At 41.3% G+C, this 15,863-nt stretch overlaps 1 protein-coding gene across 3 annotated transcripts in view; it reads right to left on the reverse strand.

Moving 5' to 3' along the window:
* Positions 1-7,823: 7,823 nt before the first annotated feature.
* Positions 7,824-15,863, reverse strand: part of DENND1B (DENN domain containing 1B) — a 170,522-nt gene continuing 162,482 nt past the window's right edge. For all 3 annotated transcript variants that reach the window (XM_017729713.1, XM_017729712.1, XM_017729711.1), the window contains one exon: positions 7,824-15,216. In XM_017729713.1, the coding sequence (XP_017585202.1) occupies positions 14,665-15,216 (552 nt within the window). In that variant the 3' untranslated portion in view covers positions 7,824-14,664. The remainder of the gene's footprint in view (positions 15,217-15,863) is intronic.

Genomic DNA, 15,863 nt, shown 5'->3' on the forward strand with positions numbered 1-15,863 from the left:
CAGCCACACTGACCCACTGCCCTGGACCACCAAAGGGATGTGTTTGTGCCAGGTCCCAAGTCAACACAGCCCCACAGAAGCCAATTTATACAAGCTGAGAAGCACATGCTCTGGTTTTGGAATTACTGCTGTCTTTCCAGCACTGTGGACAAGTGCAGGCAGAAAAGTGGCAGAGCTGTAAGGATTTTCTTCACTTAATGTTTAAGTCCCATTTTCATGAGGGACTTTCTGTTCTCTTCTAAAGTCCTTCTGTTACTTTTCAATAAAGATCAATGACCTCAAAAGCCAAGAGTCCTTTTGTTTCAAAAGCATCAGCACCCTGACAGAGTGTCCTTGGAGCAGTTCAGCTCCTCTGCAGCCCAGCTGCAGAACAGGACACCTCCAGGTAAGACACAATTCCTTCCTTCTGATGCCTCTGAGCCGTGCCCAGCCCTGCCCCAATGGCCTGGGAGCAGCTGACTCTCCAAACAGCAGAGACCTGAGGAGACAGCACCCAAAGAAACCACTCCCAACAGTGAAAAGATGCCTTTGACGCTGTGGGCCAAATCTGCCTCACTTCTGGTCCCTTCCACACTCTGCACAGTCTCTTTCCCAGCTGAGGCCTGCTATTCCCACACCCCTGTCCTCTGACTTTCTTGGAAGAGGCATCTGTGCTCACCCCAGCCCTCCAAAGGCCTGTCATGAAGGCAAGGAGGTTGCTACAAATTCTTTTGGCAAGAACAGCTCATTTTGCAGAAGTGATACACCCAGGACAGAAGGTGAATGTGAACTTCTGCGAGAAATTTTTTTTTCTCAGCATGTTGGCATGTAACCAACCAAACTCAAGCAGCAGCATCCTGTGCTGCAGCCAGAGCAGCCATCATGCACCCAGAGCAGGGCACTTTGAGCACTGCCAGATAACCACAGGGTACCTTGGTGAATCCAAATCCATTGAGCAATTACTCCTGTCTCCTCCTTTGAGAAGTGTGTGTCAGCCACTATTTCCTCATCACACATCCCCCAAAACTCTGTTCCAGGGGCTATGTTAAGCATCACTAGGTGTTTTTTTAAAAATAATTGTCCAATCCTTTTGTTTCTCGGACATCTAAATAAAAGTTTATCTATTCTTCAAAATCACAAGTTAAAGCAGGAGAATCCAAGTGTGTCCAAGGGATTTCTGGGGAATTCTATTTCACTGCTTAAATCAATAGCACCTCTTAAGCCTGAACCTGAGGAACATGTCCAAAAACATGAAACTCCTGTTTGCCAATATTTTAGTAACTGACTGCTGTTAAGACCTCACTCTCCAAAGATAATCATGATCCTCGTGGGGTTTAAATAGAAAACACTGCTTTTCTGTGCTCTCTGGAAGAGGAATGCCACCAGCACCACCAAGGATTTTTTTCACTCTGCCTCGAGGAAGAATTCCTATTTGTTCCAACAAAATAGAATTATCTTTCTATTGAGTATAACTGAGTGATCTGAAACTTTCAGAGTACATTTCACAGACTTACAGCTATAATGCCATGCTACTTTTCCAGCTGCAGCAGGCCATTCTCAGGTGGGGAATCATCTCCCTTCCCAAGCCTCCAAAACACTTCCTGGTCCTGGAGGACGTGAGGAAGCATCTTGCCCATCCAGGTTTCTGGCCAGTGATTACCTAAGCCACATTTTTTTGTCATTGTCTACATCTGGCTAGTGATTATTGTTCACACAGATGCTAATTAATAACAAGCTTCATCTAATTTACAGTTTTAAACAAAGAAAATAGTTGACACACTTTTTAAAATGGCCATAATGAATACAGTACTGCCGCAGAAATCTTGTCTCCAGATAAGAGACAGCAAAGTCTTTTTCCCAGCCTCAAACGTCTGTACTATGTTTTATTTAACATAAGCCCCAAGTCTCACTGCAGGACAAACCTTACATGTGTAATGTCACATAACATCAGGAATCACGGATCAGAGGATTTTGGCCAAGTTCCTTTTCCTGTGCTGTTCAATCACCTCTCAGCTAAAGAAAACTGACACCTCTGAAAATAACTCAAAAAAAGAGCATCAGATTAGGCATTGTAACTCAATAAAGTTGAGCAGTGAATAGCTGACACCACTAGAATTTTGCCTATTGCAAGATGTCACAGTTGAATGAATGGATGGGGCTTTCATGCCCCACTGAAGCATGCACAGCCTTCAAACTACTGGCATGTGTCAAGATGCTGCAAAACCTAACATTTATAAAAGATACATCTGGTGTGCATTTATTGGGAGCAGAGTGAGGTCTTGTTTAAATTGCACACATGAATTTGATGTGGACGGTATGCGAAGCCTCACAGTAAAAGCATGTTTTAACCTAAACTCCTCCATCTATAATGCATGCCATGAGGTGTGAAGACCTCTTGCACAGCGAAAAGCCAGAGCATAAATTATGAATCAAGGCACAGGTGGAGTACTGAAAGCCAGGCAGAGTTTTCAATTCAGCAGTGATTTTTCTGAGTTTACGTTCTTTCAAATTATATTTATTAGATAAAAATGTATTGGGAGATTTTATATTGCCACCAATTTGAGCAACTTTGCTGGTTTTTGACTGGGTTTCACAAATGTTGCTTTTAATTTCTGATTTTGTCAGGCCATGATTTTTCTTTCCCCAGAGACATTTGACAAAGCAATTCCTTCCCCAGCAATCCATCTAGCATTGTTGAGCACCACCGAGGCGAGCATGTCCAAATCATGGCTTTAAATCATCTTTTTTGATCAGAGAAAAGCCACAGAGGCCTTCATCTGGTTCCATGCTCTTCATGGCACCGTTTGAAGCATGCCATTCTCAGCTGAATATTGTGTGTGACCTTTCAGGTTCCACCTGTACTTCCAGCAAAAGCGCAATTTCCACTGGCACGTACTGTAATAACCAGCGCTGACAAAAATGCGTGTTTCCAATTTAAACCCACTCAGTTTCACTTGGCACCTGTGCTAACCCTTCTTGGCAGCAGAGATCCAGCAGGAGCAGCAGCAGGGGAGAAGTGGGAGCAAGGGAAGGGCTGTGCAGGGCCACCTTAAGGCGATGTGACCACGCTGGCTGTGGCCCTTGTCACCTGTGCCAGCAGCCCCTGCACCAGCTGTGTTTGCAATGCCCAGGCAGTCAGGGCCCGGGGCAGCCTCGGCTCACGGAGCTGCTTTAGTCCCACTAAATAAACAACTGAGCGTCTCCCTCGCAGCTGGCACACAGATAACAGGAGTTCGGGTGTTACCCCTAGGTAATTGCACAATCGTTAGGCAGATTAGGGAAGTATAAATCTTCAGGGAACACGTGTGGAGCGTTCCCACGTATTTTTGCTCGGAGGACAGAACAATTTAAACAAATAAATGCAGCTTTAGCTGCTTCTTATCCCCTCCTCAGCAAGCAGGGAGAGGATGCCCATGGGCATCCAGCAAGACAGGGCACCCTGCCTGTACCACAGCTACTTCAGGACCAGCCAGGAGCCCAAGAGTATTTCGGAGGAAAAAGCACCAGGCTCTCCTTCCTGGCTGCCTGCAGCACCACTGTGGGAACAGCGCTTCACAGCTTGCCTACAACGACCTAGAAACACCCACAAAAGGAGCAACCCGGACCCAGATCCCAGTGACAAAGCAGGAAAAAAGCAAACCCGTGCACTGCTCTTCTCCCTCAGTTTCTGGCAGTGCATCCTCATGTGTTGGTGACTGCAGCTCTTCCAGAGATTTAAATATTCCCTTGGGCACAACCCTACATCAAGCAAGGGTCACTTAAAGCAAACCAGCAGTTTGGGACTTTCCTTCTGGAACGTATAAGACCTCAATGTCCTGTTGAACAAGCCCAGTGCCAAGCATTTTCTTCCAGAGGGATCCGTGGCAGGATCATAGACAACTGATAAACCTGACCCCAGGGAGAAGGAAGCTCCAGCAAGTTTTTGCATGAGAAATGAGCCCAACAGAGAAGATGCAGATTTGCCTTTCAGGGCAGGCCAGTGCTGGCACAACTGATTAAACCAGCCCCAGAGAAGATCATTCTGGTTTAGAACCATGGGTAACAGTGACCACTGGCCAGAAAAATATGTGGCTGCACTCAAGACCTGCACAGACTGGGTTAGTTTGTGTTTGTCAGTCAGTCCTGGGATGTATTTTTCTTGTGTAGCCTGCCTAAGATGTAGAAATCGCTTGTCAAATTTTATGACATTGGGGAGAAAAGAAGTAAGGGGAAAAAACCAATTACACAAATACTGGTCTGTTGACATTTAAAATGAGACAATGATGAGCATAAAAAAAAAAGGTTAAAAAAAAAATCCTGGGCCAGCAACCCAAAGGACCAAAGACAAATCACAAAATAGGATGCAACTAATTAGGCTGAAATGCCAACAATGTTCAGTATATCGTTCAAAGTATCTGTGGTGTCACACTGCTACCGTGACCCCCCATACAAATATGCCAAGGGGAGATGTAGAATAGGACTGAATCAGATAAATTAAATACAAATATTTTTAAATGACATTTTAATTTCTACCTCACCATTTTAACATTTTCGAAATCGTTAAATAAGCATGTCGCCTATTCTCAAGCAGGCCAAATGTCAGATGTTTGTATGTATTATTCAGCTGAACATTTTAAGTACATAATCCTCCTCATTGCTAAACAGGTGGTACTATACTAACAGGTTATTTTCTCAAAAGGAACAGTGAACAGAACACTGCTGACTCCATAAAGTGGTGTATTACTGAATGTGGAGCCAATGCAAGGGTAATTGAGCTGAGGTCTGTAGGCAAGACAGAACTTTCTGCTGTATCTACAATTTCCAAAGCACATTTCAAGGTAGAGTATCACAATTTAGCTGGGTTATCCATAGAATTATACACACCTGGAAATCAAACTTCTGTAGGCAAATGAGTGTTGTGTAAGCTCTGCATGGCAGAGAACATCTTTACTGTGTCTCATCCATGAAACTGAGTAGTTTAGGATTTAACAATTAAAAACAGCCAACAGACCTAACAGGAAAAGCCTTGGAACTAAGTTTAGTAGATTCTTTTCAGGCCACACTGAACCTTTCTTTTTTAGAGCTGCATGTTGGGGTTTGTTTCCACTTTGTTCCCCATGTTTCAGTGACAATTATTTGAGAGAAGAAGTGGACCCAAAAATAAAAAATTAGTGGAGCAGTACACCATCAGAAGCCCAGCCCTTCGACTTTCAGGAGGAATGTGAAACAGGCAATCACAGAAAGGAAATAATATACAGCCCATAGCATATTCCAAATGTGGTTCCCAAATTTTGCTTTTAGAACTAGTACTTGTTTATATTTCATACAGAATTTCCAACAGGATTGACTGCCTCTGGGCTTTTGAACTGCAAGAAGCTGTTAGCATTTTTTTCTGTCTGGTGAAAACCTGCAGACTGACTCGACTCTGCTTTATCAGAATACCAGTAAACCCACGACAACACTCCAGGCATTGCTTAGGTTTTTGTTGTTGATATTGCTTGTCACATCAAATAAAAATCTAAATCCCTGAATTTGATAAAGTTACTTTTCATTTTGTAAACATGAGGTTAACACACAGTGAGTCCTAGAATGAAAATGAAATGCTTTGTCCATCATTCAGGATCGGCTGCAGCTGCACTGTGTCAAAGTAAAAGTGAGTTGCAAAAGCAATTCTCATCTGCTTTTGAAGCACAACCAACCAAGAAGTTACTAATGAAGAGGAGAGTTTCTGATTTCTCCTCCTAAGTAAGTGCCCAGTAAAACAGTGCTTTGAGCTGCTTTTTTCCCTCAAATGACACAACTCCTAATACACGAGCCAGCTTTTGTAGGTGTGCTACCATGCACAGGTAGGGTGCTACCATGTGGCTGCTACACCAAACCCCTCAGAGTTTTTCACAAACACTTGGTATTGTATCGACAGGATGCTGTACCATCTGTGTAAAATCTGCCAACTTAGACTACCTTTTATTACCTCTTTCTCATTCTCAGGTTTGAAAGAATTTAACTCAAACATCCACAGAAGGCAACTTGCAACCACACTCTCAGTGCCCTCAGAAAAAAAACTAAGGAAAGCAGGTGAACTTTACCTGAAAGGCTTCATACCTTCCACTCCTTCTGCAAAGATTGCTTTTCTAATGTCCTCAATTGACTCATAACCTGGATCTATGACAAAAACTTTGTTTTCACAGCTGTCATTTTAACAGCTGAATAAATGTGGGCAACGAAATGACTGCAAGATGTGCTATGCTTCATCTAGCAGTGAGGACCCCTTTGTTACCATTCTTCACAGCTGGCATCACTCTTCTGGCTGCAGTAAGCTAGCACAGGTCTAATGGCAAGTGTTGAAATCACACCCTCACTTTTCTGGATCAAGATAATTTGTAGTTTTCTCATCAGTTGTGGATTGTATAAATATTGAAACCACAGTCTCTATGGTTTGCATAAGATATCAAAATGCTTTTAATTTAGAAGAGTGAATCACAGATCAGATTATGCTGCATAGCCATTTAATGGGAAATTCTAGCTGAATTACAGCCATACACCTGCAACTACATTAAAAAGCTTCTGTGAGAAGCTTCCCCCATGTCTGGTGGAGTCAATGCCAGCCGGCTCCAGGACAGACCCACAGCTGGCCAAGGCAGAGCTGATCAGCCACAGTAGCAGCACCTCTGGGATAACAGCTAAGGGGGGAAGCACCCTGTGCAATGGCAGCTGAGAGAGAGAAGAGAAAGAAGCAGCTCTGCAGACATCAAGGTCAGCGAGAAGGGAGGGGCAGGAGCTGCTCCAGGAGCTGCTCCAGGAGGTGCTCCAGGCGCCAGAGCAGAGATTCCCCTGCAGCCCAAGGCGCAGCCCATGGTGAGGCAGCTGTGCCCCTGCAGCCCAGGGAGGTCCATGGGGAGCAGAGATCCACCCACAGCCCACGGAGGAGCTCCTCCGTGCTGGAGCTGGGGAGAGCCAGGAGCCCTCCCCGTGAGAAGGATGGAGCAGCAGAGACCAGTGAGGGTCAGCTAACCTCTTACAGGTTCTTGAGCCCACCTAAGTTACAAATGAAACCCACCTTCATTTTACTCCTGATCGCCACCAAAGCCAAGAGGGGCTTTCTGCAGCAGCCTCTCCCCAGCAGCAGCAGCAAGGATGGGGCGTGAAGGAGGTCACCAGCTGTGGTCACACGGCCCAACAGGGCCACCAGGTGCCAGAGGGGCCAGAGCCAGGCCCGAGGGGAGCGGGGCAGGAAGAGCAGGGGGCGTCAGGAGCAGGTTTGCAAAAAGGGGAGGTCCCAGCGCCTCTCAGCAGCACAGTCTGACCTCTCATCATATCCCACCACAGCTACCACAGGAGGTTGGGCACCCCTTCTCCCTCACCAGCAAGATCCCCAAGAGCTCTCTGACAGTACTTGGCTGAACAGTATGAAAATACTTGGTGCTATCACAATTACTGGTACTTTTTCTAACATCTAATGTGAAAGGTCCAAACCATAGCATCCATCAGTTATTATTACTGTACCTTCTGCTCACAGCCTCTCCTTAATATGTAAATTCCTTAACCTATGAAGTAAGATAATATATCTACTTTTTTGGCAATAACTTGAAGATCTAGAGGCCAAGAAAAGCCGTTTAACAAAAAGGAATGATTAGCTAAGTTTTTTTAAAAATGCAAAATACCACTGGAATTTCAAAGGACATCAACATTTAACATTTGCACTAATCAATTCATTATTGCATTCAAATAAACACATTTTGCTTTCTCTGTATTTGAGAAAGTGAAATGATCATTCAGTGGAGAAAAACTTCCAAAATAATACAGTATATGCATAAAAATGCTGCTCAGATCAACCCATCAAACAAGAACCTGCACAGCCCAAGGAATTTTGGTATTGTTAAATTTTATTTTATAGTACAGTGTTGGGCACTTTATGGTAATGTGGAATTCACTGAAAACTTCTACTGACGCCACAAACTTTGGAAGGAAAAAGAAAAAACAAACCACACCACACATCACAGCTCATTTAATACATCTAGACAGTGCACTACTAACAGTAGTCTAAGGTCTGAATTACAGTTCTCGAGGTGGCTTTGAACAGTAGTCCAGAAGGTGCAAAAGCATGGAGTAAATTTGGCTCTAGTTTTGTTAAAAGGTCAGTAACTAACAAAATTTTTAAAACTGTAAGGACAGTGCTGGTTGTTTGGTGTGTGGGTTTTTTTAATCTCTAAATTAAAAATTTCAATAACATCTCAATGTGTCCTGTACTTTATGCCTCTCCTTTAAGTATTAAAGGCTCACAATAAGGGCCATTTTTGGGAATGGTTTTCAACAGTCACCAAAAAAATGTTCTGAAAAAAAAAAAAAAAATTAGAAGCATCAAGATACATGATGTTGCTTTGTTCCATGTCCATGTTCCATGAGGCATTTCTCATCATATCTGACACAGATTTAAAAATAACAAACACAAATTGTCAGTCTGCCAAACAACTAAGCATTTTAAATTGCCCTTCCTCCTCAAAAATCATGAAGTAACAGACATGATGTGCTTGTGTGCAAGCTGCACCAAGATTAGCTCTTCCACAGTGCTTTATTGCCTCATTCAAGTAAATTAATTTAAAGAAGGTCTCAAAGAAAAACCAAAGGTTAAAAGAAAATGTACATCAATATACAAAGAAATTAATTTACAAAAACTTAAAAGGACACTGGCAACATTAGTAGATATTTTAAGTAATGACTTATGATAATTAGGGATGTCACAAACTAAATTCTTGTGGTCATCGCTGTGAACTCTCACCTCACTCCTGGTCCTGAAAAGCAATGCTTAACACCTCAACTTTTTATCCATGATAAACAAGTGATCAAAGTATAAACTAAACATCATCAATGCTAATAGTTAACCTTACTTCAATTTAACCAGGTTTTACTTTTAAGAGTTAACTGGAACTACTGGTATGTGAACATTGGCTTAGGCCTCATTATTTCTACAGAATGTGACATCCATAATCACTCCCAGTCACTGGAAATATACATTTGCCTCATTAGAATATATTTCTTCATGTTTTTATCATACAACCATATTTCAAAGCTACATGTAATTTTACACATTTCTAAAAAATACAATTTCATGGATCTGCATGAAAGCAGATGTGCACTACTAAATTAATTTGAAACAAGGAGAAATATTGCACAAAATTCACTGAAGATTTGAAAGTCAACACATTTCCCCCTCCCAACCAAGTTGCTCCCTTATTTTTAACAGAAAGAATGTTAATTCACACAGAATTGTAATAAATGTTAACGTATTTGAACTCAACTTATTTTCCAAATGCTAATACTGTTATTGGATTCTAAATACAAGTGTTGTTAGTATCGACCTGTGTAATAGTACAATCTGAGTACCCTTTACTACAGTAAACCTTGGAGTAACTTCCAACTGTGTTACCCGCTTCATACTCCAACCCAGCAGAGGATGGCAACGGTCCTGCCACCTACGTGGGTTGTGGATGGCCCTCTAGACTGAGGTGGCTGTGGACTCACCAGGAAACTCTACAAGAATAAGTGAAGCAGCTTTCAAAAAGACCTGTCAAGTACTTTCAACTGGCCACTGACTGAAACTGCGGAACAGATATTGCAAAACAAATCAAGGAAGGTTTTGCACAAACAAACCGTATCATCCCTTTCCATTCCTTTATTTTCAACACCCAGAGGAACATGAATTCTAGGCCAGCTGTGGTCCATGCTCCTGGAGTGAAGATGAGGACATGTTCTGGTCAGCTCAGATTCTGCTAACAAGTAAACAGCACCTGGCAGAGACAAACACGCCTAATAGCAGCAAAGTTACCGAAGACAAGTCACATCACCATTCATACTGGTTTTGCTGGTGCAATTATTTCTACATTCATTCTTCACAGATTTACTGCAACACCACAGGAACAGACAGCCTTCACCATCCTGAGCTTTGCAATAAGGAAGCTGCTTGCCTCAGGCTTAATTTTATTTGCCACATTTGTTTAGCCTGAAATTTCAGGCTGTTGGGAACACACTGGCTGGAGTCTCACAGCACCTGGACTAGAGGCTGGTGCCAAGGGAGAGGATGCTAACTCCTTGGAAATAAAGCTCCTCTTGAACTCTCCCTGTGGAGTCAGGGAAGTCCATGGTTAGGGGTTCTTCCTGCAGGACAGGGTACAGTCAGGATTACACAGGGGGCATCTGCAAAAGGGCCTTATGCTGGCACTTGATTATTGCATGAAATGTTTCTTTGATTACTTACATGCATAGAGAAAGTATTTTAGATGCTCCTAGCAATTCTATTAGACAGCTGCACCAACCAAAGGTTGTTCTGTAGGACTGAATGTGATTGACTGTAGGTGGATGAAGAGAAGCTGTTTTAAAACCTGGTTTAACTGTTCTTTTGCCTAGACTTTACATTGGTTACAAGAACACAAGGTTGTAAACTAGCTCATCCTAAAACCTGAAAAGACACCTAAAACAGAATTTTAAGGTCTAAAACACTCTTCTAATAGATTGGGTGGGATTTTCAGAAGCACCCAGCATTTGTCTAAAACTCTGCCTGAAGTCTGTGTTACAATGCCTGAGAGGGGACTTCAGCCAGTGTCGAGAGTTTCTGATGATCCCACCCCAACAGCAGCAGCACCACTGAAATGCTAAATGACAAGGAAGGGTTCAGTCAACAAGTTCTATGACAACTTCTACAACTACATTTTTTCTTCAGAACAAGTCTATTTTTCAGAACTACATGATGCCCAAATATGTGAGATGGAAGAGCAAACCACTGCCTATTCTACACAGACTGCCCTCTGCATGCATAGAGGGTGGGTAGGGATCACCTCTGCATCCACAGTCCTTCCCTGGATATCTGCAGTTTTCCATGTTACATCTCTGTACACATGACTGGGAAGGCTTGGACTGGGACAACGTATTATCCATTCTGCAAATCCCACAGGGGGTTAACTCCACAGGCAATATGACTTTTGCCTACGTGACTGAGCTGGAACCACTGTAACTGAGCTAGAACTGAAATCTGGATTTCTTCAAAGTTACTATCCCTCCTGTGGGCTTCCAGGCTTCACCACACTGCACTGGAACAAGCCAGGAATCCCTTTCTCCTTCCACTGCCCTTACTTTTTCCTCCCAAACCAGATGAGTGATACAGCTCATTTCAGGCAGACATCTATGCAAAATAACCTCAAAAACATTAATTTCAAGTCCTAATTTGACTTTCTACATTGGAAATTTGTTCCTATGTGTAAGTAACAGACCACAAAGCTTAATCAAATAAGCTGGTATCTCCCTTAAACAGGAGAGATGGGAAGATTTTTGAGATCCTGAAGAAAAGAGATGCCTCTGAAGAAGACTACAGGAGCTCTGACTGAGCAGAATTCAGTCCTCACCAGTAGCTGGTGATCAGTGTTGATGATTTTCAAAGACACTAGAAGGATTTCCACAAGTAAGAAGCATACAAGTATAAAACTTGCAAAGTACTGGACCTGGAAAATTTATCTTAATATAGAACCCAATGTGGTAATAAAAATACTGCATATGCAGCCAATGAACAGTTTTATATTATCACAAGGACAGAGAACAAGAGTGTTGAACCAGTAATATCAGTTTGGACTCTTATCTATTTGGTAACTGGCAATTCTATTTAAATAAGGCACAAATATTAGCCTTTTTAAAAAATCACTGATAGTAAGTGGAAAAGGATTCTGTATATTACAGAGTAAAAAAATGTACCTACAGTTAAAATCAACATATATATAAGACTAAGCTATTTCTGAACCCATACAAGGTTCAAAACCAAAAAAGACATACTATTTAATGAGTGTAAACAAACTATGGGCTTTGTAAATAGTAAGGAAACAATGCAGCATAAGCACAGAAACATTTTGACTGAAATTAAAATAATTCTAAGTTGAATGTTACCATCTTTTATTTAATCTGTTTACTTCTTTTCAGCCTGCATTTTCACTCCATGAAGGCGGGAATTATTACTACAATGCCTCAATTTTGAAAGATTCCACTATCAAACTTTCAATTTTATGATCCTTATAAAAACTATAAGAATACTGGCAGTCTCACATGGCTTCCATATTTATTCCACAAAGCTGAGAATGGGACAACCTCTGTGATTATTTGTTCAGTGTCTAACCCCCATGTAAAGCCAGTAAGATTTTAAGCCTGTACTAGAGACTCATTTTTGAAAACCATTTTCTGGCAGCATTCCTGAACTTAGGTGTTTGATTGTTTTGAAAGTAATGATGGCCGTAATTTCCATTTTTTTTCTATTTTACTCCTTAAGACATCAATACTGTTTACTATCTTTAATAAATGAAGAAAACAAAGCCACTTAGACTGAACCACGGACAGAAACATCATGTGAGATGCAGAGGAAAAGAAAACGTGAATCTTGAAATTCTCATCACAAAATGCAAGGAGATGAATGAGAAGGAGTGAGAAGTGCTACAAGAACAAAAACCTGGGTATTGCCTGTCTTCTCTTAGACACAATTGCAGCACTATGCTTGGGCAATGTTTAGTACCAGCAAGGGAGAAGAATGGCTTCTATCAAGTCATTAATGCCAGCTCTAAACAAGGAACCACGAGGTTGCTCTGGAGCTTTGTCATCTGAACAGCACATGAGCCACCTGGTCTGACCACCTGGAAAGCTGAGAGTGAAGATCTTTATTACTTTTATGATACTTTCAACTTTTAATAGTGCAAAATATTTTGCCAAATAACATTTTTTGTTATTAAAAAAGTCCACAACATATCATGTTGATGCACAAGAGGAAACCAAAGGATAAACAAATAGTTTGGTGTACAGACCTCTGGATGTACAACTGCTAGCTCTGGGACAGATTCTCCAGCAATGCCCTCCGGAATGTTCATGCTCGATCAGACACAGATATTTCTGCAAAATTTGCACTTTTACAACCTTTTAGCTCTGTTGCTCTGATTAAAAAAATTAATTCTGGAGGCTCATCCTCAGTGGCAAGTACTGGCCCTTCTCATTCTGGAACAAGCTGAAACTTTGTGCTAACAAACCCCAGGTCTGACTATACTGAGTCTCTCTGATGAGGTTTCAAACAGTGCCTCTGCCATAATATGGAGCAATTCCCTTAGGTCAGCTGCCTTTTAAGAAAGCAGCCAAAAAAACCCCTTTCCATTTGTGTCAGCCAGAAGGAAAATGAGTTAATAAATCTCAATGAGGCAACCGATATGAAACTCTGCTGCAAACTACCATTAAGGTACTAAAGCACAATCTGATCCAAGTACTGACCCCAGCAATGCGCTCACTCAGGCCTAGACTGAGATTAAGAGAAATCATTCAAGCCAAAGAGGGAAAGAAAGAAAAAAAGCTTCATGACTTAGAAGAGCAGCAGAACATTCTTCTCAGGCAGGGTTCATTTTATACCCATGTGCTATTTCTACTAACTGCACCACAAATATCCCTCAAAGCTGACGATCCCAATCTGCTGAAACTGATTGTCTTTTCTGTCCTAAGCTGTTTGTAGAGACAAGGTATGCATGATGAGGTGGAAAAAGAAAAGAGGAAGAAAATTTTAAAAATGAAAGAGCTGCTCCATAGAGCATTAAAAATTTTCAGACTTTAAATATCCAAATATTTGTCAGAAACACTGCCAGAAGGAGGACAAATGCTTGTTCGAAATACAATATACATCAGGACCATTTATTCTCCTTCACTGAATTTAGAAAGAAGGTTTTGGTTGTTAACTTGGCTAAAATGAGAGTTGGATATATGCAGTCTCAAACTGAGTCTATAATTTTAGCTTTCTAGTGTTACAAATTAGGCACAAATTAGTTTTCCAACTATTAAACTGCAGAAAATAAAAAATAATAGAAATCTATCAATTCCACTTACACTTTCATTTCTGAGAATTTTTAGATGAATTAGTCTACCTAGGGAAACTGGATAATGTGTCTTTAAAGTGTCTTAGTTGTAAACAGAAGTCAATAAATGTCACATTATAATTCAGCACTTCATGTACTTTATAGAAGAGAGAAAACCACGTACTACCTTTTTGAAGTCTGGAAGACAGAGCCACAGTTTTAGTTTGGAGTAAGTTCCAAGTTATATTCACAAGAAATTCCTTAATGTAAAAAAAGTCTCCTCCCCCCCCGCCTTTGCTGAAGCAAATTCCTGCCATGGAAAATCATTATTGCTGTTTTGTAGATTTGCATTCATCTTCTAAGATAGTTAAACCTCTTCCCAAGAGATTAAGGCAATTATTATTCATTACAAATATTAACATTAGTACATTTCAGACAAATCAGATTGCTTGGTTCATTTCATGCTTAATGGGATTTAACATAGTACCTTCAAAACCTGGCTACCTTTAGGCGACACCCTTCCTGCTGCTTAGAGGAAGCAAATGCTAGGAAGCACCATACACTTGCTGTATTTTTAACACAGAGACTAACTAGTACCTGATTTAAGAGTGCATTCATATATTTAGCTCCATTTTGTGGACCTAACTACAGCCAACAAATGAACTGAGTAAACGTAGAAGCGGACGTCCAATGGCAGAAAATGCATACTCAACTGAAGAGAATTATTTCTATGACTGAAGACCTCTGATTCCTTTTCATTTTTTGGTTATCATGTTATATGGAGTTACACGGAGTCCTGAGTAGTCTCCCTTTAACTTCTGATGGGAGTCAAGTTTCTCTTCTCATACTTTTCTTACGTTTTATTTCCACTGCTACTGCTGGATAAGCTATCCTTTGAAATATTTAAACCATAGTGAAAAGCAGAATTCAGTTTACATAATGACACCACTTCTTGAAGAAGTCCACCTTCTTCTGGAGTTTCATCTCCTTCCTTACCACCTTTTTCCCAAGGGACCAGAATTGATGGCTGTTGAGCAAGACCTCCTGGGAGCTGATCTTCTGAGGTATTGCTTAGTGTTTCACTAGGCTTTGCATACTGACAGGAAGAAAAGCCTGCTTTGAAACTTTCTAGGGAAGTAAACTGGGCACTTGGTCGTACTGGAGATAGGGATGTCATACTAGTGGTGTCCATCTTGTCAGTAGTAAAGGTTTTGCCACTCTTTTCTTCTTCCAGCCTTGAGAGAGATTCTCTCTGGCCATCAGAAGCAACTTGCTTCCTTGGCGACGGGGGGAGCTGCTTCCCATGGAGGACGCTGTCATCCTGGCCGAGGTTCCACTCTGCCTGGTCATTAGCACAGCTGCAGAGCAGGGTAAGGTTGCTCTCACTAGGTGCATTTGACTTGTTCTGAAAGAAAAAAAACATGTGTTTATAGTTTATAGTTAATGTCACAAGAAACATCTCTACACTGGCATATTTGAAACACAAGTACTGGAAGGGATTTTGTATGTTCCTAAATCATGGATCCCCTTTGGGGCTCAGTGTTACAAAACAACTATCCCAGACACAATGCAAGGCCAAGTGTTTTTACATTTCCACACAGAACACTGTCTCTTAGCCTAAGGACTGCCTGGTACAGAGGAAGAATTTCTGTCTCCTCTGTCCATTCAGTCTTGGCAAAAGCAGTTTTGACAGTGAACAAAGACACACTTTTCTCGTTTGTATCCACAATATGAGAGGGAAGGGGACTAAAACTAAAACCAGATGGCATTTCCTCTTTGCTTCAGTAATTAATTATACCAACTTTCAATATTAAAGTTCTTTGGTCAAACAAAACTAGGCATTTTATTAATCTAACCCCTGTGTGACACTCATAATATAAAATTTTACAAGCTTTATAAATATTTGCATCAGTATTCGCTGCTGCAGTAACAAATCTTCTACTATAGGATCCCTTTCAGCACAAGTAAGTGTTGGACAGCTGATATGTGCTGGAATTAAATGCTTTTAAAAACACTAATGCTTTTTTGGTTAATACCACAGCAGTGACTTGG

The sequence above is a fragment of the Corvus brachyrhynchos genome, unplaced genomic scaffold (genome assembly GCF_000691975.1).
Source record: "Corvus brachyrhynchos isolate BGI_N302 unplaced genomic scaffold, ASM69197v1 scaffold101, whole genome shotgun sequence".
Taxonomy (NCBI): domain Eukaryota; kingdom Metazoa; phylum Chordata; class Aves; order Passeriformes; family Corvidae; genus Corvus; species Corvus brachyrhynchos.